Below are 23,428 nucleotides of genomic sequence, written 5' to 3'. Positions count from 1 at the left end.
ATCATAGGTGGTCCCCAGTGAATCGATGAATGAGAATGATTGCATCTGAGTTAGAGATAGCTACGTACCTATTCTTAGAGCTCTTGACCCTGCTGACATTTCACTTTGGTGGTCTGTTTCTGCTGGATTCCATGAGCTCTGGGACGCTCTGCTAGACCTCCTTCTTTATGGTCTTCACCAGCCCAGGTGCCCTGGGACTTGGAGAGTAAGATGCGAGAGTTAAGAAAAAAGCGTCCATTCCATTCTGTGTTCACTGAACAATGTTAGTGGCTCTTTTTTTTTTTTTTTTTAAGATTTTATTTATTTATTTGACAGAGAGACACAGTGAGAGAAGGAACATGAGCAGGGGGAGTGGGAGAGGGAGAAGCAGGCTTCCCGCGGAGCAGGGAGCCCGATGTGGGGCTCGATCCCAGGACCCTGGGATCATGACCTGAGCCAAAGGCAGACGCTTAACGACTGAGCCACCCAGGCGCCCCACAATGTTAGTGGCTCTTATCAACATGGGATGATGGTTTATCACTACAGCTCTCTCTCTAGATCCCTCTGCTTTCCCATTGGATTTCAGAAGAGAATATTTTGAATTTTAGAACATTTATACTGGATGTGATGAAAACATTTTATACTCCATAGATACGTATATTAAATAGAAATCTACCACAGTTTAAAATTACTGGTTCAAATTTCCAGAAGTGCTTAAAAGTCAGCATGTGGCTGTATGAACTTGCGGCCCATGATGTGACTTGGGCGTTACTGTACCAAGTTTGAGCGCCCGCAGCTCAGACCCCATGTTGAAACATGACTAAATTTGCTTGTGTCTTGACAGACGTTCTTGTCGATGTCTGAGGCAGGCATTGATCTCTTACTCCCAGTGCTGCGGTCCAGCCCTCAGCTGCCCCAGTCCAAAGAGCTGTGGTGTAGACCATTTCCTTGGGAAGGGGTCGCCAGTGATGGTCCATCGGTGGGGGACATGCCTGCTGGTTTCCACTCTGGGTCCAACAGGACTTGTCCACACAGATCAGAATCCACCACTCACAGGAGAGAGGTCCCCTTTACAGCTGTCATCTAGAAGGTTCTCTAAAGCTTGCAGTGGTGCTGCCATTGTCCCACATAATTTTAGGTTTGAAGAATTGATTTTAGAGATAACCTCTACTTACTCACTAAGGTCATTTTATTATCCTGCTGCTCTACCAAGTGTCCTGGTAAATTCTGTATGAACAAGGACATCCAAGATCACATAAGTAACACAGCATCAGCACTTAGCTCCTTGGGGTCTTGGGGAAGCCACCATTCTCCAGGGTGGCCTTTGACACTTCGCTTCAGCTGAAAATCCTATGTTTATCGCTGTGTGTTATTTTCCTCAAAAAAGCATCATTTTGTCCAGAACTAGTATCAAGGCTTTATAGTTTCTAGGCACTCCTTAAAATGCATGGTATACAAAGTCGTACAAACATGTTTGAGCTTTCCTTCTGAATGAGTGGCTTTCTTTCTTTCTTTTTTTTTTTTTTAAAGATTTTATTTATTTATTTATTTGACAGAGAGACACAGCAAGAAAGGGACACAAGCAGGGGGAGGGTCAGAGGGAGAAGCAGGCCTCCCGCGGAGCAGGGAGCCCCATGCAGGGCTCGATCCCAAGACCCTGGGACCATGACCTGAGCCGAAGGCAGACACTTAACGACTGAGCCACCCAGGCACCCCGTGGCTTTCTTAACTGAAGGTCACATCTTTAGCTCTGATTGTGACTCGAGCTAGCGGATCCATGGAGAGTTGTGCTGTGGGAGAGCTGCATAGGGTTTTATCCAGAGACATCTTTCCTGTGTTTAGAAAAATCATTTGCCAGCAAAAAATGCTTTATTTTGTCCTTGCTCCATTGTAGTAACTTTTTTTTTAAGATTTTATTTATTCATTTAGATACAGAGAGAGAGAGAGAGCGCAGGGAGAGAAGCAGGCTCCCTGCTGAGCAGAGAGCCCGATGCGGGGCTCGATCCCAGGACCCTGGGATCATGACCTGAGCCGAAGGCAGACGCTTAACCATCTGAGCCACCCAGGCGCCCCCACTGTAGCAACTTTTATCAAACACTTAGTTTTTTATGAATGTGAAAGAACACACAGTTGTACGCACCCCGGCTGCTGGTACCAGGATGACGGGCTGAACTGTGAAACACAGGCATTGCCTTCTGAGATACACAGAAGCATCATGAAGTCACAGAGCGAAGCCACTCTGTGCCAGGCCTCGTGCCAAGGCCCCGGCAGGACACAGGACACGGTCCCTGGCCTCACAGAGCAGGCTGTGTCTTGGAAAGTTTCCCAAACTCTCCGGCTCACGCCAAAATTCACAACCCCTTCCCCCAAATAAAACAGCACCAGCAAAAACTTCATTTTCCGTGAATTGGAATAGACTGTGATGAATAATTCTCAGGAGCCAGAAAAGCAGAGAGAAAGCAGGAGATGTGGGAGGGGGTCCCTTCCTGTGACTCTCTGGGGCGTTCAGGATATTTTCAGGGTGCCCCGAGGCGGCGCCCCAGAGCCAGGACTCTCAGAAGGCAGCAGAGGGTCCGGGCAGGGTGCCTGGGACAGAGGCGTTCGGGGGCTCTAAACAGAATGTGTGCACAGCCCTGGGGTCTTTTCGCTGGGTGGGGGCTGAGCCCTGGCCTCTGCTCACCTAGCCCTGCCACCCAGCGGCTGTGTACACGTGTCCTCGTGCGTCAGACTCAAGGTCACCGTCAGGGTGCACGCGCCTCCTCCCCGCCGCGGGTATCTCTGGTATGTGTGCAGCAGGAGAGCCGCCCGAGAGCTGCCCCCGCCCCAGAGTCATCGTCAGATCGGATAGGCGGAAGTCAGGTCTTCTTTAGTCTTTGGAAAAGGAAAGATTTGGCCTGCAGTCATGGCAAGGAACTTGTGCACTTGTTGTCTTGTAGGTCTCCAGGGTTCCCGGAGCAACCCCTCCATCCAGGCCACGCTCAATAAGACCGCACTCTCCTCCTCCCTGAACAGCCACCCGCAGACGTCCGCCCCCAGCGCCTCTGCTCTTCACCCTGCCCTCCGGCTCTTCTCCCTCAGCAACCCGTCTCTCTCCACCACAGCCCTGAGCGGCCCGTCCCGGAGGAGGCAGCCTCCCGTCAGCCCGCTCACGCTCTCTCCCGGCCCCGAAGCGCAGCAGGGTTTCAGCAGACAGCTCTCGGCCACCAGCCCCCTGAACCCCTATCCTGCGGCGCAGGTGACAGCAAACCCACAGTCCAACGGGGGGAGGCGCGTGGGGCCTGGGGTGGGCCCCCGTCAGCTGGTGTAGTCCCCGAGGTGTCCCGTGAGACCGGAGGGAGCAAGTGGGAATAACTCAGGAAGCCCACTCTTGTCCTCACAGCACGTTTGCGGTGATGATCGCTGTTGCACAAACAACACAATCTGTAGTCACTAACTCACAAACCTTGGCGTTGGGGGCCAGGGAGGGCATAGGGAACACAATCCAGACGCATCTAAGGTGGCCGGGGGAGACCAGGCTGGGGCTTTAAAACTGGTGTGGAAAATTATCAGTAACTGAGTCTGTAAGTATTTTAAGCCACTGGGGAAAGCCAAAGAAGACATTTAATACCTTCCTGAAGCTTTGGTATTGGATTAGACCTCTTCCCTAACTACGCCTACAGATTTGAGAAGCAGTACTTTTATTGCTCATGAAGTGATAGGTGTATAATAAGGATCAGGGTCCTCCATAAAAGGACCTAAATAAGTCTGTTTAGAAAGAGGCACATTTTGGGGCACCTGGCTGGCTCAGTGGGTAGAGCATGTGACTCTTGATCTTGGGGTCATGAGTTAAGCCCCATGATGGGTATAGAGATTAAAAAGTAAAATAAAACCAAGAATTAAAAAGAAAGAAAGAGGCACATTTTGAAGTCACAAGCCTGTTACAGAAATTCAGATGTCAAAACATCATATTTTGTCTTCTTGACTTTGTTTTGATTCTGAGCTCTTAGGGTGGCTCTTACCATAATCATCAATGAATATATTTTCAACCTATTGGTTCCTCCCTAGATACATTGTGACATCATTTACTCCCCACCTCGCCATAAATGAGTCATGATTTAGCAAGCAAGAGTTGACAGAACACAACGGAAGGAGTTAGCAGATCCAGTTATTACTCACTCTTAACATGAGTAATCCCTTTCGGGAGAGGGTGAGAGGGTATTTCATAATTGTTTTTTTAATGGTTCTTTTTATGTTATTGGATTGCCTTTAATTTTCTTTTGTAAGATTATTTTATAGGGAAGTCTTGAAATTTGGTGTGTCTTGGTGGGGGGGCACCACCACCTGCCCCTGGGGTCCTTTTTGGTTTTCTGAAAATCACTCATGGGACTGCCGTCCTTGCTGCTGGGGGCATATGCCCCAGCCCCTGCACCACCCCTGCTGCTGCCTGGGCAGGGGGAAGGGGGGGGCATGGTGCCTGTAATTATTAAACATGAATTCAATTAAAAAAAAAGATTATTTTATAGGATGTAAAAAATATTACTCTTGCTTTCTGGCTACATTTTAAGGAGAGCTGTAGGCATAGAGAGCATTCTTTTCCAGATGTTTCCATTTTTTTGTTTGCTTAATTACTAAGATTTAAAAAAAATCAATGTTATCCATGCACATAGTTTAATAAGTCAGATAGTTCTAAAGGGCTTGTTATGAAACAACATTGTCTTCCCCTCCCCGACTCACCATATTTCTCACTCCCTAGAGATGGCTCCTTTCAACCACTTTAATCTCTTTGGTATAACCATGTTATTTCATGCTTGTTTTGTTCTGGATTTTTAGTGTTAGGTATTATCTGATGACATCCTACCATGGAGGATTAGGATATGGTTCTCTTTCACCTCTCCCCAAACCCCACCCACCTACACACACGTTTCCTCCTCATTCACACTGTGCTTTGTTATAATTTTGATGAGAGCAATATTCAGTGTTTAGTGTTTTCCCAGTTACAATAGCCAGAGTTGAACCATTTAATATTCCATAAAATAACAAAATGAAAAATATTTTTCTCCTGGGAGTTAATGAATGTTTTGCTTTGTTAGTCTGGTTTTCTATGTGTGTATTGCTTATCCCATCCCCACCTCTTGGAGTTGGGTGGATCTCCTCTCAAGACATTTAAAAACAAGCCCTCTGGGGCACCTGGGTGGCTCAGCTGTTAGGCGTCTGCCTTCGGCTCAGGTCACAATCCCAGTGTCCTGGGATCGAGCCCCGCATCGGGCTCCCTGCTCGGCGGGAAGCCTGCTTCTCCCTCTCCCACTCCCCCTGCTTATGTTCCCTCTCTCGCTGTCTCTCTCTGTGTCAAAAAATAAATAAAAAATCTTAAAAAAAAAAAACAACAAGCCCTCCATGGGCGCCTGGGTGGCTCAGTCGGTTAAGCATCTGGCTTCAGCTCAGGTCATGATCCCAGGGTCGTGGGATCAAGCCCCGTGTAGCATTGGACTCCATGCTCAGCGGGGAGTCTGGTTCTCCCTCTCCATCTGCCCATGTGCTCTCTCTCTCTCAAATAAATAAATAGAATCTTTAAAACAAAACAAAACAAGGGGAAAAAAAAAAGCCCTCCAGTAGATTTCCAGCAAAGAGTGCGTGTGGCCTGGCATGACTCAACTCTGTCTTCCTTCTACCCATCATTTAACTCATAATTGGCCAGACACAGAATTCAAATCTGAAATAATTTTCTCTTAAAAATTTGAAGGTATTAATTCTTTGCCTTTTAGTTTCTAGAGTTGCTAGTGAGAAATCCAGTGCCATTCCAATTTTTAATACTTTGAACAAAATGTACTTTTTTCCCTCTGGAGGCTTGTAGGATCTTCTTTTTGTTCCCCAGAGTTCTGAAACTTCAGGATCACATGAGTCTGGATGTTTGGTGGGTTTCCTCAATCTGGAAACTCCTGTCATCCTTCATTTCTGGGAAATCTTCATTAATTATTTCCTGGATGGTTTCTTCCCTTTGATTTCTCTGTGCTCTCTTTCTGGAACTCCTATTGTGTGAATGTTGGACTGCCTGTACATTTCCTTTCATACCCTATTTTTTCCATTCTCCTCTTTTCTCTCCTCATCTTTTCACCCTGCTGTCTGGGAGAGCTTCTCACCTTTATCATCCTGCTGTTATGTCGAGCTTTCCTTTCTGCTCTCATACTTGTAAATTGCCAAGAATTCTCTTTTATCCTCCAAATGAGTGTTCCTTTTTATAGCTTTGTACTCATCCTATGGATGCAGTATCATTTTTTCATCTCTCTGAGGTTTTCAGTGGTAATTTTCATTCTGGTTTCTTCTTTTTATTTTTTGTAACAAAAATTTTCCAAGTTGCATAAAAGTAGAGAATATGATGGAATGAATCCTTCTATATCTGTCATCCAGCCTCAACAATTATCATCATTTTTTAAAAGATTTTATTTATTTATTTGAGAGAGAGAGCACGAGCAGGGTGAAGGGTAGAGGGAGAAGCAGACTCCTCGCTGAGCAGGGAGCCTGATGTGGGACTCGATCCCAGGACTCCAGGATCATGGCCTGAGCTGAAGGCAGACACTTAACCGACTGAGCCACCCAGGCACCCACAATTATCAATCATCATTTTTATAATCTTATTTCATCCACATCCCTACTTTTTGAAAAAATACGTATATAGAGATACACATCGCAAATATTTTATTATGTATTTTTAACAGATAAGGATTTGTTATAGACTAAATAGTATAATGATAATTTTGATTTTTTTTAAAGATTATTTATTTATTTATTTATTTATTTATTTTTGTGAGAGAGAGAGAGAAAGCATGAGTGGGGGGGGAGAAGCAGACTCCCCACTGAGCAGGGAGCCAGATGCAGGACTCGATCCCAGGACCCTGGGATCACAACCTAAGCTGAAAGCTTAACCGACTGAGCCACCCAGGAACCTGATAATTTTGTTTGTCATGACGACTTCTTCCTGCACAGACTTCTCCAGGTTTCTTTTCTTTGTACATCTGCCTTGGTCTCTGATTTCTATGCAGATGCTTTCCTCACAGTCTGGTGATCTTTGGCGCTCTGCTCATCTTTAAGAACAGGACACAGATACACTGTGTAGACAGGTGGGCTTATTGAGCCTGGTCTTCACTGTAGACTGATCCAGCTCGGCCATTTCCCTGGGGAGCCTCTGGTGCCCTGAGTTTCCAGATTGTCTCTCATGCTGGTCAGATCCCCAGAGGACAATGGCCCATACCTAGACTCCGGCCTCCTGAGAGTCAGGTTGGGAAAGAAAGGTGGAGGCCTCAAGATTCGGTGGGGAGCTCTGTTGAACCTGTGTTTCCAGTAAAGCGCCTCACCCACTGGGCTCTGCTGTGTCCTGCCTGCAGACCCTCAGCTCTGCCCTCCAGAGTGCCGCCCCCAGGCTCGCCATGAGCAAGGGCTGTGAAGCCTAACTGCACCTCCTCCTGGCTCTTCACCCCTGTCCTTGTCCGTCCCTGTGACGGAAGTCCGGTTGCCTCTTGGTTTATCCCACTGCCAGCCTCCTCTTGTCTTTCTCAGCTCTGCTGACCCAGCCACGGCTTGTCCGTTGCTTTTCATTTTCCAAATTGTGCTGCCACTTTCTTCCTTCCCATCATCTCTGTCCTTGTGCTGTTTATTATCATTTTAGTCTTACTTATTTTCAAAGTGTTGTTCATTAATATCTCTTGTTGTTTAATGTTGTTTTAGTTGTTTTTAATCGAGGTTTGGGAGACAGCAGAGCTAACTAAGTTCTTTTTTTTCCTTCAGTCTTCCATCTTAAACCAGAAGTATGGCTTTAAAAAAACAAACATGATTTTCACGGAGGACACTGGCTAAATTGACGGGTGTTTTTGTTTTGTTTTTTTAAAGACAATAGAAATTGTCATTGAATGGGAAATGTCTGGTGAGGAAGTGAGATTTAAGATCACTTTGAAAGAGCAGAAGAAGTAGGCTTTGGGGAGCATCGCACAGAGTACCCCGGGAAAGAAGGGCTCAGGCTTTCCCCTCACTTTGACACCTCCTAATCTTAAAGAACTTATCACTTAGAAACGCCAGTTGAAGCTGATTAGTGGCTTTGTTTTACAGATGGTGTCCTCAGATCGAAGCCCACTTTCCTTCCTGCCCACAGAAGCTCAAGCTCAAGTGTCCCCGCCACCCCCCTACCCCGCCCCCCAGAACCTCTCCCAGCCCCTCCTACAGCAGCCCCCTGCCCAGGAGCCTCCTGCTCAGCAGCCCCAGGCCGCCTCATCCCTGCCTCCATCCGGCTTCCCGCTCCTCACGGCCCAGGTGGGTCCTAGTGGGGACCCCGGTCACAAGGGAACACTTACTTGCCCCGAGTTCCGAGCTAAACGTTCCCTTCCTTATTCCCTGAAGGGTTCATCTTTGACCAGCTTCTTCCCAGATGTGAGCTTTGACCAGCAGTCCATGAGGCCAGGCCCAGCCTTCCCTCAACAGGTGAGCGAACATCCAGGCAGGCCTCTTCCTCGGGGCAGGACTTGCACTGTTCAGGCTGCTCAGGGCGTAGAACCCCCCACACCGAATAGACTAGGTGCCCATTGCCCAGATTTCAGGTGAGCTCAGCAGCTAAGGGAGCCTGCAGTCTCCCCTAGCCCTAAAGTGCCAGTGCTGGCTGCCTTATTGGGTGTCAGGCCTCTGCAGAGGAACTCTTTGAACAAGTGGTAGACATTTCTGATGACAGTCTAGTTCTAGAACTGTAGAATGGCTCAGAGGGAAGGGACCACCACAGTCCACTGGTCTGTCCTGCAGAGGAGACTGAGATGCAGGAGGGGCTCGGCCCACAGGCCTGGCTGCCAGAGCTGGCCCAGTGTGGCTTCCCAGGGGAGCTTGGTCCAGCCGGGGCCAGACGTCCCTCCCTCAGATACTTTCATTCAACCCCTTCCTTTGGCTTTTTAGGTTCTCCCTAACCTGGACCATTTAAAATATCTCTAGATGTTATAGTGTCCATTAAGTATGGATTGGGCTCTAGGATGGATTAAGGAGAGAAGGAAGGATTTTGAGCGTTTTACAGATCTTAATAATAATTACAACAGTACAAGAAATAAAGACAGATGTTTCCTGAGTAGGCCATGGTGAAGACTCATGGCATAAACCAGTAGTCCCTGCCTCTCATTTTCTGAAGAAGCCCGTTGAGTTTAGATGAGTCAGTATCTCCCTGAAAGATGATAGAAATGCCTACTTTTGAAAGATTAAAAAAAATAGTTTTGGAGTATTAATTTCTGGAAAGGCACCTAAGATAGGCCCCAGTTCTCACCAATCCTCCCAGAGACTGTCTCACGGAGAGGGGACTGCCTGAGGTTCCTCCCTCTGAGCGTAAGAAGGAAAGGGTCCCCCTGCCTCATTTTTCTAGAAACCAAAGGGCAAAAGGGCCCCCTGGTCATCACTTCCTTGGTTATAGAAGGAGCCTTTGGAGGGTTCCCACAGACGGTGTTTCCTAAGGCCTCGGTGTGGCTGGGAAGGAGGAGTGTGTGGGACCAGAGGGGCCACAGAGACCGTGACTGTTGGTGTCTCCTCAGATGGTTTAGTGGGCCAGGCTGTGTGTGAGCAGGGACGAGTCACCCACACTGTGGGCCTCAGGGAGCCCTCCTCCACCCCAGCACCTGCCTGCCTGAGAGGAATATTCTGTGTGGGATCCTAGAGACAAGGGACCCAAGACGGTTCCATGCATGTTGCATTCTTCTCTCCTCGGAAGCAGAGATCATTCCTTACAGTGTGACCTCTGATGCTTCCAGGTGCCTCTGGTGCAGCAAAGTCCCCGAGAACCGCAGGACTCGTTTCATTTGAGACCAAACCTGTATTCCAACTGCGGGGGTTTCCCCAACGCCATCCTGACAGGTGAGTGTGGGCCACCCCTCAGCTCTACTGTACTGTTTGTATTTTGCTGCGTTTTTACAGATGCCATTGTAAGAGAGTTTAAACATCATATAAAGCAAAGAAATGAAAGTCCCCCAGCTCAACTTCAGCTTTTCAAAAGGCAGGTGATCGCTGTCCTGGCCGGGACGCCGCGGGTGGGGGGCACGCGGGCCGTCTCTGTCCTGGCTGGAGGATGACAGTGCCGGCGTTTGCGGGACGTTGTCTGTTGTACATGCCTCCTAACCTGCACTGTTTTCCCCTCTTGCTGCTCCTTCCAGAAGACTCGAGTACCAGCCTGTTCAAAGACCTCAGCAGTGCGCTGGCGGGCATGCCCGAGGTCGGCCTGAACATGGACACTTCGTTTCCATTGGAAGAAGAGCTCCAGATTGAGCCCCTGAGCCTGGACGGACTCAACATGTTAAGTGACTCCAGCATGGGCCTGCTTGACCCCTCTGTGGAAGAGACGTTTCGAGCCGACCGACTGTGAGCAGACGGGAACGGGCCACGAGCATTTCCTGCTGCAGGAGCGGTGCGAGAACGACGTGGCTCGGAGCCAGCTGCCCCCCGGGGCTTGCGTGATCTCGGGCTCCGGACACGGAAGGAGCCAAGTCCGCGAGTCCCCGCGCTCCGACGACGCCCCGTCTCGCACCCCGCGGCTCACTGCACACCGCGGAGCCGTGCCCTGCCCCTCGGGCGAGCGGGCTGCTCGGAGCTTCCGATGACTCCCTCGTCACTGAGACCAGTACACCCTTTCCTTGGCCGTCCAGTCCGTCGATGTGTAAAAGCAGAGCAGAACCGTGGAGCAGGCCGCAGCAGCGTTGCGAGGCGCTCGGAACCACTGACCTTAGTCCACACTGAAGGGGGCCTGGCCTGCGAGGCACGGAGGGGCTGCGGGCCTCGGGGGTTGGCTCCGCTTCGAGCGACCGTAGCGCAGCACCGCGAGGCCTTCCCCGCTGCGCCGCTGACCACACGTGCCCGGATCACCCAGGTGCCTTAATGCCAATATGAAGAATCTTTACCACGACTTCAAGAACTGATTTGAGTTAAGCAAACTGAACGCTCATTTGTTTTCTCCAAGTATGTAATCTCCTTTCTGCTGCTTCAGTACACCTTTTCCTGTGGACAAGGGGAAAAGGAGGACTGTTTTATTCAGTCACTGAAAAAAAACCAATGCCCCGGTGATGGACGAGCGTGAAGAGAAAAGGGCTTCCTCTCGATGGGGGGCGGGAAGAGAGGAAGGCCGTCGGTTTCTCGCCGACCCACGATGTCTTCCAGATGCGCTCCAGACCAGCGCAGGCCTCCCTCTCCGCAGGCCGGCCGCAGGGATGCTGGGGTCCGAGTCAGGCCCTCCGGCCGCGGAGCAGTGGCAGGCGGGAGCTGTCTCTGTGCAGCAGGAGGGTTCGTGTAGCCCCGCTAGACCGGAAGCTCCTTGAGCGCAGGGACTGTGCCTTGTCGGCTACCAAACCCCGAGCACTTAACAAGTGCGGGCGCTGGGTAGGTGCTGTGTTACTGCGCCCTGAAGGCGTGAATGAGCAAACGGAGAAATGAATGAATGAATCTGCCCGGCTGCAAGGCAGTCTCATCTCTAGCTAGCCCCATTCCTTGCCAAATCTCAGAGCTTTAGCTTTTCTAACACTTGTGCCTGTGGTTAAGCTAGGCATGCACTTTAATATGCTTCTAACACTAGGTGACCAACTCCACGGCGAGACCGGGCCCCCGTCTCCTCAAGGGTATGCTCCAGAACAGGCGGGTGGAAACTGTCTTCTGAGTGCATCCAGAATGGCTGGGCGCACTGAGGCCTCGGGGCTCCCAGCCAGGCCCCACCTCAAAAGATCGTCCCTTTCAGATCTGTGTTTTGCTCTAAATTGCTTTTAAAAGAGATTCATTCTTTGAGATTGAAGAAAACATCTACAGTAAAATGAAGGCCTAATTCATGAAGCCATCATTAGTCATTATTAGTACCTTAGCGTAAAAGAGTATGACTGGATTTCCACCACTGCTTGCCTCCTCTGACTTAGCCCCTGACCAGACACCTGCCAGGTGGGTTCGAAGAGCACCTCTGGGGAGGGGTCTGGGCAGTGGGGCAGGATGTGGGCCCGGGAAGACAGGACGGGGAGGACAGGAGCGCTCAAGGAGAGATGGAAGATGCTGGAACTTTTGCCAGACAGCTACTGCCCTTCCAGAAGACACCAGGAGTGTGGCTGAAGGTCACTAGACTCCCCCGCCCAAAGAAGCAAGGCTCTACCGCGCAGGTCTGCATCGGACACATCGGCGCCCCACGGCAAGAAGAGTCTGGAACGGGATTCTGGGCTGTTAACCTCTCCAGACCTCATCCCATTCCTGTCTCCAGAGGGATCACTTTACCTCCAGTCTCGCAAAGAACCCCGATGGCACACCACTGCAGCTTCCCCTGGGGCCCAAGTCCTCAGCCTCACAGTAGCCCCGAATCTCTGCTGTGGAATACAGTGGGGTCCTCGCCTGAGCTCCAAGCCCTGGTCCCAGTGAAATTTTCGAATCCCTTTACCCTGAGGATCTCGGGAGGGCCGTGACTCGTTCAAGTACAAGCCCTTTCCCTGCGGTGGTACATAGCTCCCCGGTGCGCCGAAAGACGTCAGCTAGCTCCGTGCCGCCTTTCCTGGGTCGGAGGCCCCCCAAATCTGACCTGGCCTTTCACACGGGGAATGGTGCTGATGTTAGGAGTTTGGTTTTTTTTTTTAAGTGGTGGTCCCAGCATAACCCACTCGTTGCGCAGTGCCTTACCCGGGGTGGGGGTCCAGCTCTGTCTGCACAGCAGTCCTGCTTACGGCAGGGGAGCAGGGGGCCAGGGACCTACGCGATGAAGTACGCTGCCCCCCCGGGGCAATCTCCCGGTGACTCATGGAAATGGAGGCTCCCAGGAACAGTGACTTGTCCAGGGGGAATATAATGATGACAATAAGGTTTAGCACTGAATTAAGTCTGTCCTTTGGTCCACCAGTCCAGTCTTTTCCTGTGAAAAGGTTTTGGGCATTATCCAACCCACTTGGCTTACAGGGCGTCAAGGACACCCGTGGGCAGGTGTCACTCTGACCTCCAGCGGGTAGGTCTGCCTTCACGGCTACCTTTGCAACAAACCAGGCGTGGTCCTCGGCATCTGAAGCGGCTACGTGCGTCAGAATAAACGATCTTCCGCTATTTAGTCTTGTCACAAGAAATCGACAGCTGTACTACTCTCATTTACTAGCAGTTAAACGGTATAGAACTAAAAACCTATCTGTGTTCCATTTTTTCTTTCTGTACGGTTGTGGTTTTTAGGACACACGGTGTTAGGAGAACATTTTTCTGATCACGCCAAGACCACCATAAATTCTCCTCTGTCCTGTTTCATTTCTCCTCAGTCTACTGTATATTAGCCGAGCTGAACCCCCGTGTATTCCAGCCCACCCGCATACCTGAAGACGTTTCCAACTCGCTCTCCTTCGCTCTGCGGTGGGACCATCACAGCAACTAATCAGACTTCCCGCCAGTGTCCTAACTCCCAGGTCCCTTGTTAAAAAAGATATTTAAAGATCGGAATTTGTATAAAGTAGCTTCCAAGTTTTATAATACGTCGTTTTACATCTTTCGTAATTAAAAGCAGCACAATAAGGTTGTATCTGCACTTGGTGTTTTTCTTCAGCCTCCGGAGAGATGAACCGGTGGAAAGCTGTCCCTCTTCCCCCCCCCCCCCCGCCCCAGCGCAGCTCGGCCTGCAGGCAGGCCTCCTGGTCCTTGGCTTTGGCAGGTCCTGCCCCGGCCCACCTGTCAAGTGTTGTTAATACACGCGCTGTTGCGCCCGCGCCCAAGAGACTGGAGAAGGACATTGGGGCACAGGGTTCCTTCAAAGCCAGGGAGACCAAGGACAGAGGGCAGCCTGGCAGCGCCTCACTCCCTGCCACCCACTGGCAGCCCCCCTTCCAGACCCCTGCTCGGGCCCTCACCTCACACACCTCCCCTTTTGAGGTTCAGGCCACAGATGCGCCTTCCCCAGCGCTCTGCTCTTTTGTACTGACCTCCAGCCGTCCCCTCTTCACCAAGGGCTTTGGCTCTGTTTTCTGCCCCAGTCCTGCCCCCTGCACACTCCAGCAGGGTTCCCAGGCCTATCTCCCCCCGCCCCCCAACAGCCATGCTTCCTTCAGACCCACCAGCCACACCCAGGGTTGTCACAAAGGTGACTGTTCCAAAGTCTTACTCAGAAATCCCATCTTTGACCCCAACTTCCTGAGCCACCATGTCTACTCCGGTCCACACACACCCTGTTCTTTGACCCCGAGGAGAGTTCTATCCTGGTCCCTGCTCTCAGCCTCCTGTCCTCTCCTGGCTTCCTTCCCTGTCCTGGCCTAGTCCACTGGGCCGGTGGCCTCCACGAACGTGGTCACAGCCCTCCTGCTCTGACCCTCTGCCTTCCCCTGCTGGGAGCTGCGCAGGAGAAAACCAGCAACCCCACACTGTCTGCTGACCTGACCCTCTCCTGCCACGTGGGGTGCTCCAGACCTTTCCTCTCCAGAAGCCCTCATTTCTCTCCTCAGGCGCAGAAATTCCTCACTCACCATGGCTGTGACTGACCTGCTTTTCCTGTGAGGACGCCCTGCCTACCCCAGACCTCATCCCTCTCCGTGGTCTTCCCCGTCAGCCCACTCTCCGTGGTCTTCCCCGCCAGCCCACTCTCCGTGGTCTTCCCCGCCAGCCCACTCTCCGTGGTCTTCCCCGCCAGCCCACTCTCCGTGGTCTTCCCCGTCAGCCCACTCTCCGTGGTCTTCCCCGTCAGCCCACACATATGCCTTCTCGCCTCCTTGCTGAGAACAAACAGAAGGAAACAAGCCTTCCTCAACCCGGCTTCTTGGACCACAACCTTGTCTGCTTCCCCTCCTGAAAGAGTTGCTCATGTTCCACTCATTCCCTTCTCCTCACATCCACAGCCCCGGCTGCAAACCCCTCTGCCCAACACACCCCCCTGGGCCCCTCCAGTCCCTCTCCTCCTGGCCCTTCCTTGACCCTTCCCTGCCCCTCGAGCCCTGTGGCCACTCACTTTCCTCTCCTTGGCTCCAGTAAACCCCCTTCTTGTTCCCTCAGGTCACACGTCCATCTCCTCTGCGTATCCTCCTCCATTTTCTTCGGATCAACTGCCCAGTCCTCCAAGTTGACGACCCTCACCTTCATCCTCCTACCCCATCTGCCTGTTAGCTCAGGTTCACCCGCACTCCATCCCATGTCGCCTGCTGCCCTTGTCCTTTGTAGATCTCTGTGCACCAGCAAGCACTCAGAATCAGCCTTCGACACCCACCTTCCCCACGGGGCTCTAGCCCGCGAGGACAGGGGCCATGCCTGTGCACTTGAAGTCTCTATCTCCGAGCCTGGCATGTAGGCGCTCAGTAAATACGCTTAAACTGCCCACTCCTGCATGCTCCCTCTCAGACCACAGCCTCTACCCTGACACGAAAGCTGGACGTGAGCCATCCTGCACCCTCGTCCCCCTTCACTGCTCAGAGCCAGCCTGCGTCCCAGGGCTGTCTCAGCCCCCATTCCCTCTCCGCTCAGCCTGGCAGGGACTTCCCATCTGTCTGCCTCCTCATCTCCAGCTCCGTGACACGGCCTCTACCTGCCCCCAGAAATCTAAAGTGATGGATTTTACTTTTATCTGTGTGCCTCAGTGTTCCTATCTATAAAATGGGACAATAAGCACCCCCCCACCCCCCGCACACCACCATTTCATAGCGCTGTTGAGGGTATAATAAACTCACACAATTAAAGGACCTGGAATTGTGCCCAGCACATGGTAAACATTCAATAAATATCAATTATTGGGCGCCTGGGTGGCTCAGTTGGTTAAGCGACTGCCTTCGGCTCAGGTCATGATCCTGGAGTCCCGGGATCGAGTCCCGCATCGGGCTCCCTGCTCGGCAGGGAGTCTGCTTCTCCCTCTGACCCTCCTCCCTCTCATGCTCTCTGTCTCTCATTCTCTCTGTCTCAAATAAATAAATAAAATCTTTAAAATAAATAAATAAATAAATACCAATTATTATAAGTATTACTTGTTGCGTGAGTATGCTGTCCTTCCGAAGACAGGAGGCACAAATCTTTAGTAGTACTGAACCTGTATAATGCTTGCTTTGAAATACCAAATCTTAGTACAGAGAGGAATGTTTTAAACTGATCTTATGAACATCCTGTTTGCCCAATGAATGCGGTACCCTTTGCAAGTATGGAAATGAGGGTTTTACAATAAGCCTGTCACATGTGACCGTGTCCCAGTGTGGACACTAGATGGAGCTGAGACCATAAGAGTGGCTGTTCAGACCCAGAAACAGGGGAGAGAGCCACCTGACCCTCTTACATGGAGCCTTTAGACCGGGCTGGAGGCGGTGCTGGTTCAAACTGGATCCCCTGTTGGAAGAGTACACTTAAGAAGTCTGTCTAGTGGCCCCTCAGCCGCGGACGACAGACACTGCACATCACATGTCCCTCACGGCCACCTGAGAGTAAGGCAGGGCAAGGGTGACTTCCTGGGTTTACAGAGGAAGACGCAGCCCTGGAGAGGCCCAGCCACCTGCTCCGAGCCCAGGGCCCAGTGCCTCCCTGTGGCCGTGCACGTGGAGCTCCGGGAGTCGCGGGGACCTCGCCCTCCCGAGGGGACCTCGCAGCGGGGGTGGGGGGATGGGGGTGGGTGGTGGCCCCGCCCCCACCTGCCCCAGGGACAACTCCTACCCTCTCCATGGCAGGGAGCTCAGAGGGCATTCCCGCCCCCCAACCATGGCAGGATTGTCTCTTTTCCGGAAATGTGGTGGGTTTTTTTGTTTTTGTTTTTTTTTAAAGATTTTATTTATTTATTTGACAGAGAGAGACACAGCGAGAGAGGGAACACAAGCAGGGGGAGTGGGGGAGGGAGAAGCAGGCTTCCCACGGAGCAGGGAGCCCGATGCGGGGCTCGATCCCAGGACCCCGGGATCATGACCTGAGCTGAAGGCAGTCGTTTAACCAACTGAGCCACCCAGGCGCCCCGAAATGTGTTGTTTTTTAAGGCTTTGCTTGTATAACAGTCATGCCCGCTCATTATAAGAAACTCATGTAACACTGAAGAGTACAAACAGAAAATGTCCAAGTGTCTCTGAAAGCCAGCACCCCCAGAAACGCCAACGGAGACCCCCTTCCATGTCCATCTTCCGAGAGAAGGACAGGTAGATGGATGGAGAAAGCTGTCCAAGAAAAGGGCTCTCATACAATACATGCTCTTCTGGGGAAAGTACTTAAATTTCACAGAAGGAAAGGAAGCCTAGATGTAACCAAAGAAATTGCCGGGCTGCAAATAATTGTGCTTCTTATGTTTCTAAATTAATTCCCTAAAAGGAAAGAAAAATACCAAGAGGCTGGATTCCTTTCTTGAAGTATGTTTCCACGGTAGATGGCATCTCTTGACAGCCCGTGATTTAGGACGAGGAAATGAGCTCACCACTTCCCATCCCCTTCCCCCCACTCCCAGAAGCCGTGACTTCTTATTTTTACATTGTCAAGGTTTGTGCTGTGTGCATCCTGTCCTGTAACCATCCTTCCCACCATTGTCTGGCCCAGTTCCGTGTGCGCATGGGTCCTCCGCTCCCTGCCGGCCCTTTTCAAATGGCCTTCCCAGTCCCGCTCCTGAGTTCGCTTTATTTTGGTGGTGCTCCTGCTACCTTGACTTGGCCTTCAAGGAGTCCCTTCCCCGAGGGCTGTGTTGGTCCCAGCCTCAGGGTTGGAGCCTCTGGGCTGCAGGATTGGAGACCTGAACTCTGTAATGGGGGTAGGTGGACTATAACATTGGCTGATTTATGCTGGGTGAAATTGGCACAGTTCCCCAGCGTGGGGACAGCCACTACACTTTCCATTGTGACTCCTTGCCGAAAACCGAGTCTTGAACTTGATACGTAACTGAAGTTTCAGACTCTGGAAATGAGGGAAATGATTGGTGGGTGGGGGTGGGGAGAGTATTGTGTTCAAGGAAAGCACATGCCAGGTTTCTAGCCCAGGGGACCTCCATGACCACCCTTCCCATCGCTACCCCCACCCCCGTACTTTTCATACCTTTGTCAGCCGTGCGCTATCCTATCTTCACTTGGGAAAATCCAGCTTCTCCTTCAAGGCCTAGGTCAAATGACACCTCCTCTGTGAAGCCTTCTGTGAAGCTTGGATTATTATTTGGCAAGTACATACATCCTTCTGCTTCCACTGTGGGAGGAGTATACCTCCAGCCCCTTTGGCCAATGAGATGTTTGGAGACTGGGCTGGAGCAAAGCCTTGACATGGGCCTGGTGGCAGAGCATGCCCTCTACTTGGGCTGCTGTCATTGCTGTGGGCACAGTCTCTCCCTGCATTGCCCAGTGGGTCCAAAAGAATGAGACAAGGCAGACCTCAACCAAACCCCTGCCCAGGAGCCAATCTAGCTGCCCAGCTGAAGTTGGCAGGGCTACCCCAGTCCATCTGCAGACATGGGAGTCAGAAGTAAATGCTGCTAACGTAAGCCACTGAATGATGGGGTCATTTGTTACGGAGCATTGTTGTGGTGATAGCTGACCGATACTCCTTCTCTGTCCATTTCCTCTTTTGGGCTTGAGCTGTACTTTGTCCCACAGATTCACTTTGCTAGCCATAGGGCTGATTTTGTTGTAGAGTCTGCCTTCCCTCTTGTCTATGAGAAACTTGAGGCGAGGACTGTGTCTTAATCAGTTCTGACAACCCAGTGCCCAAATAAATGGCACCCAAGGTCATCATTTCCATCAGCACCCTCTGCAGGACAGCTCAGTGTGAGTGGAGAGTCCCAGGCCTCTGCCTCTAGGACACATCTGCAAATTTGGACAAGAAGAGTCAGAAGCCCCAAGCTTTGGTAGCCACTGTGGGGCGGGGCGGGGCCAGGGGAGGGACTCAGAGCACAGCTGCCCTTCCCGGGAGTATTAGGACCACACGGCTTCTTTCATAGCCAGGCTAAAGAAGGGAAACAGGGAGAAGATCTGGTAAGTCCATATTCGAGGGGTGGAGACATAGAGAATATAAACAAAGAGCCTTGGAGTCATAGAAATCGCGGAAGGCCATTTGCAAAGGTGCCCAAATATCCAGGGAGCAGTGATGGCCACCTCACTAACATAATGGAGGTCTGCCCCAGGAGAGTGAGCACAGGGGCCAGAGTTCTGGGCTAGTGAGGGGCAGCTACAGACCCGTTTTCCACGTTCTGCCCACCAGCATCTTGCTAGGATAATCTAGGTTCCAGCTAGCCTAGTTTCCTTAAAAGTTATCATCCAAACCAGGACACTTGGTGAGAGTGAAAGGAAGTGCTGTTAGGAATTGTGCCGGGACAAAGCCTTCACGCGGGCTTGGTGGCAGAGCATGCCCGCTCCTTGGGCATAAACAGGGCCTGGCACGCAGAGACATATGGTCAGCCTGGGCATGAGGAACAGGATCTACAGGTGGTATTGCTCCGGGGCCAAGTGCAGGGGCTCTGGAATCAGAGACCTGGGTTCACACGCGTCCCCACCCATCCTGGCTGTGAAGCCGGCCAAGGCGGTGGTCTCAGTCTCCTCAGCTGGAAAACGGGGATGGCGAGACCCACCTCACGGGCTTGTGCCCACGCTATCAAGTGCTTCCTGTTACCTGTCCTGTTGGCTGTAATTCTTTTTATTAAACCGATCCTTTCTTCCTAGACTCCAGAAACACAACAAAAGGATTTGTTGAGAAGACCAAGCTCACGCTCTGAAGGGGGCACCGCACAGAGCTTTCTCAGCACATGGAGGGGTCCTGGCTGGGCCTCCACCCTCTCTCCCTAAGGCGCTGGTGTGACTCGCCGGTCCGGCCAGGGTGCAGGGGCCACCCTCAGCTCTTCCCCCGTTCCGGAGCCCCAGCACTGACCTCAGAGGATGCTTAGTCTTCTTTTTTTTTATTTTTTAAGATTTTATTTACTTATTTGACAGAGAGAGACACAGAGAGAGAGGGAACACAAGCAGGGGGAGTGGGAAAGGGAGAAGCAGGCCTCCTGCCCGAGCAGGGAGCCCGATGCAGGTCTTGATCCCAGGACTCCGGGACCATGACCTGAGCCGAAGGCAGACGCCCAACCGACTGAGCCACCCAGGCGCCCCGAGGATGCTTAGTCTTAAGCCTGACCTGGTAGGTCCCGACTCTTCCTCAGCCGGCTTTCACGGGGCCTTCATTTCCACTCAACGAGCCCTGCTCCTTGCCAGGGCCGGCCTTACTGATCGCAGGGGAGCCTTGCAGGCTGGAGTCTGCTCAGACCCCCGCCTCCCGGAAGCCAGGCCAGGGCAGCCCCAGCCCCCTGGCGATGCTCGCTGGATCCACGGGGCCAATCAGATGTTCTCTCCAGGGAATTTGAGGCTTGAGGGGGGAGAGACAGAGAGTCTGGGTGTCACTGAAATCGAGCCACATTCATGGCAGTGCCCTGGAGGGAAGGTTCCACGAGGCCCCTGAGCAGCCAGCATCCCGCCTGGTTACTCAGCTGTTCTCCGAGTTGGCATGCGGCCCCACTCACCTCCTCCTGAGCGCCCTGGAGTGAAGAGTCCCAAAGACTGCCCTTCTTGAGGAGCAGCGTGGGGATCGCTGCAGCTCCGTCGGGTCCCCAGCCTGGGTGGCTGTCCTGCCACCTGGGCTCCCCCTGCCGTCCCTGCCTTCCCTTACCCTTGTGGGTCAGGCGGTGGCGGCGGGAGCCGGCTAGACGCGGCACTTCCTGCTCCAGGTTCTGGAGCTAGCTGTCCCTGGCCCGGCTCTGGGGAATTCCCAGTGTCACACTGCCGCACGCCTCTCGCCACCTCGCTGGAAGGCCTGGCACTCTCGGCCCTGCAGAACGCTGACGAGGGATGCACAGAGGAGTTTCCTGCAGGCCTGGCGCGGGGATGACGCGTCTCACGGAGGGGCTTCCCGGAGGTTGATTTCTGAAACATATCGGACCCCCAAGTCCTTTTTGGTTGGGACCACCTTTGAGGCTGATGTTCGGCGGAACACGCTGAGGAGGACATGGAAGCAGGAAGGGATGGGCGACAGCAGGGTGCAGGGGAGACTTCGAAAAGACGCGGAGAGGATGAACCAAACACCGAGAAGGAGGGGCGCCCGGGTGGCTCAGTCCGTTAAGCATCCAGCTCCTGATTTCGGCTCAGGTCACGATCTCGGGGTCCCGGGATCGAGCCCTGTGTGGGGCTCTGTGCCGGGTGAGGAGCCTGCTTGAGAGCCTCTCCCTCGCCCTCGGCCCCTCCCCCGGCCCCTCCCCCACGAGCGCTGTCACTGTCTGAAAAAAGCAAAACCAAACGAAGAAAGAGCACACGAGAAGGCACCCAGCGCTTCCGACACGCCTGTGGCCCAGGCTCCAGGAAGCCTGAGACGCGCCTCTGACCGATCGTATTATTATGACGCCCGTTGACGACCAGCGTTGGTGTAAGTACGTGCCTGGCCACGAAGCCGCACCTGAACTTGAACGCGAAGCGGAGATGGGGCTGCCGGCCGTCCAGCAGCGCCGGCGTCCTCCGGCTGCCCTCACACAGCCTCGCGGCCCGCCCGCCGCCCCGGGCGCAGCCCGCCAGCAGCCCCCGCCCCGAAGTTGATTTTTTTTTTTTTTTTTTTCCCCTCTTCTCCAATTCAAAACGGTCTGCGTGGTCATCTGGTTTGTGTGAACGTGTGTGGCTTATTAAGATGTTTTTTGGTAAAATGATTATTTCCAGCTGACATGAGTCTAAACCCGAAAACATTTAATATATATATATATATATATATATATATATTTTTTTTTTTTTTTTTTAGTACAGTTGACACGCAAGAGAAAAATCAAGCTGACCCCCGCCACACCCAGGACGAGAAGGACGTCGGAAGACGCCGGAAGCGGCGGCGGCGGCCGGACGGCGTCAAGATGGCGGCGCGAGCGCCGGCCCCGCCGCGGCGCTGCGGCGCGACCCTCTCGACGCGACTGAGAAGATCCGTATTTTTTAAAGATATGTTATCTATTTATTTGAGAGAGACAGAGAGAGTGCCAGAGAGAGCGAGAGAGAGCACAAGCAGGGAGAAGCGGGAGAAGCGGGCTCCCGGCTGAGAGGGACTCGAGCCCGGGGCCACGGCCTGAGCCGAAGGCAGACGCTTAACGGTCGGCGCCCCCCAGGCGCCCCGGGAGATGCGTATTTAAAGCCTCTGTCTGGGGACTGGAAGCTGCAGACCGATATCCTTCAGTATCAGAGATTATGAGAACTAAAGGATGCCGGAAAGTGAAAGGCAAACAGGTGGGATTGAGCTGAAGGTAAAAACCGTAAGTGTTCCGAAAAGGATGCCGGGAAGACAGGGGGCGGGGGTGGGGGGTCAGGTCCGGGGAGCTGACCAGGCGACAGGTGCCGTGCGGCGCGGACTGGCTCCTGCCCCATCGACTGCACCCCGCAGCCGGTTGCAGATGCCTTTCACGGACAGCAGAGAGATAAGGACGAACTGGGGGGACGCAGGGCTCGTTTCCTTGGTAAACAATGAGCCCTTTATCAGTAGGATAAAGGCCGACACCCAGCTGAAAAACTGGGACCCAGATAGGATCAGGCAGTTCACAGAGCATGAAATACAGAGAACGAATACCCGTATGAAAAGGTTCTGGACCTCACTCATAATTAAAGAGATGCTCATTAAAACAAGGAGATACCTGTGGTTCACCATTAGCAAAATTTGAAAAGACTGCAGGGCTCAGGGCTAGCGAGGGTGCGGGCACACAGGCTGACGCGATGGAAACCAGCACAACCTTTCCGGAGGACAATTTGACATTAGCTAGCAAACGGAATTTAAGGGACTGGAAGAAAATATGATAAAATATATTTTTTATATTCTTGGGGTGGGGAAAACCTTCCTAAAGCAAGACACAAAATCTAGAAACCTTAAAGGGGAAAATGGACAGATTCGGCCTCAAAAATTTAAAACATCTGTAGCGCTAGAGACCGTGTCAACGATAAAAGACAACAGGTGCAACATGCATAACGACCCTAAAATATAGAGAGGCCCTTCAAAGCAAACATAAAGCTTTATATTCCAATATATAAATGGTCGAAGGACAAGAACAGGCAACTCACAGGAGAATTCAAATGGCCGCTAGGTGAGAGGAACACGTAGGCTCGCTAGGGATCGGAGAAATGCAGATTTAAAAATTGATAATACCTAGTATTGGCCAGAGGAAAGGGGGTGCTCCTGTATGCTGAGGTCATTGTGTGCTGGTAGAGTCTTTTGATGGGCCATTGGGAGAACCTACCAACATGTAAAATGTGCAGATAATCTTCCAGGAATCTATTCTTTGGAAAGACCTGCTCACCTGCACAGGGCTATGCGAACAAATACGCTCATCACAGGACTGTTTGTATTCGAGAAACACTGGAGATGATCTAAAGAATCAGAGGGTGGGCAGAGAAAGGCAGGTTCACTTTTTATATTTTCATATCTGAACTTTTTCTATTTAATATTTTTTGAATTGATGTCCCAGTTGGGGGAAATGCTGTGTGTCTGATTTTCGGGAAATTATTATCATGAGCTGAAATTCCAGCACCTCCTATCCCTAAACCCATTCATGTGTCCTTGAAATCAACCCAAACAA

At 52.0% G+C, this 23,428-nt stretch overlaps 1 protein-coding gene across 3 annotated transcripts in view; it reads left to right on the top strand.

Annotated features, from left to right (window-relative positions):
* The window catches only part of CRTC3 (CREB regulated transcription coactivator 3), a 91,409-nt gene extending 77,935 nt beyond the window's left edge, over positions 1–13,474 (top strand). Inside the window, exons 10-14 of one of the 3 annotated variants that reach the window (XM_035024185.1) lie at positions 2,916–3,214; positions 8,056–8,256; positions 8,344–8,424; positions 9,720–9,822; positions 10,122–13,474. In XM_035024185.1, coding sequence (XP_034880076.1) covers positions 2,916–3,214; positions 8,056–8,256; positions 8,344–8,424; positions 9,720–9,822; positions 10,122–10,327 — 890 coding nt within the window. In that variant the 3' untranslated portion in view covers positions 10,328–13,474. Of the gene's footprint in view, positions 1–2,915; positions 3,215–8,055; positions 8,257–8,343; positions 8,425–9,719; positions 9,823–10,118 lie in introns of all 3 variants that reach the window. The other 2 variants (XM_035024183.1, XM_035024186.1) reach the window with 2 other exon arrangements.
* Positions 13,475–23,428: the final 9,954 nt, after the last annotated feature.

This window comes from Mirounga leonina, unplaced genomic scaffold, assembly GCF_011800145.1.
Source record: "Mirounga leonina isolate KUSES-001 unplaced genomic scaffold, KU_Mleo_1.0 Mir_178, whole genome shotgun sequence".
Lineage (NCBI taxonomy): Eukaryota > Metazoa > Chordata > Mammalia > Carnivora > Phocidae > Mirounga > Mirounga leonina.
Note: the sequence above shows the minus strand (reverse complement) of the source record. Positions and strands in the feature narration are given on the sequence as shown.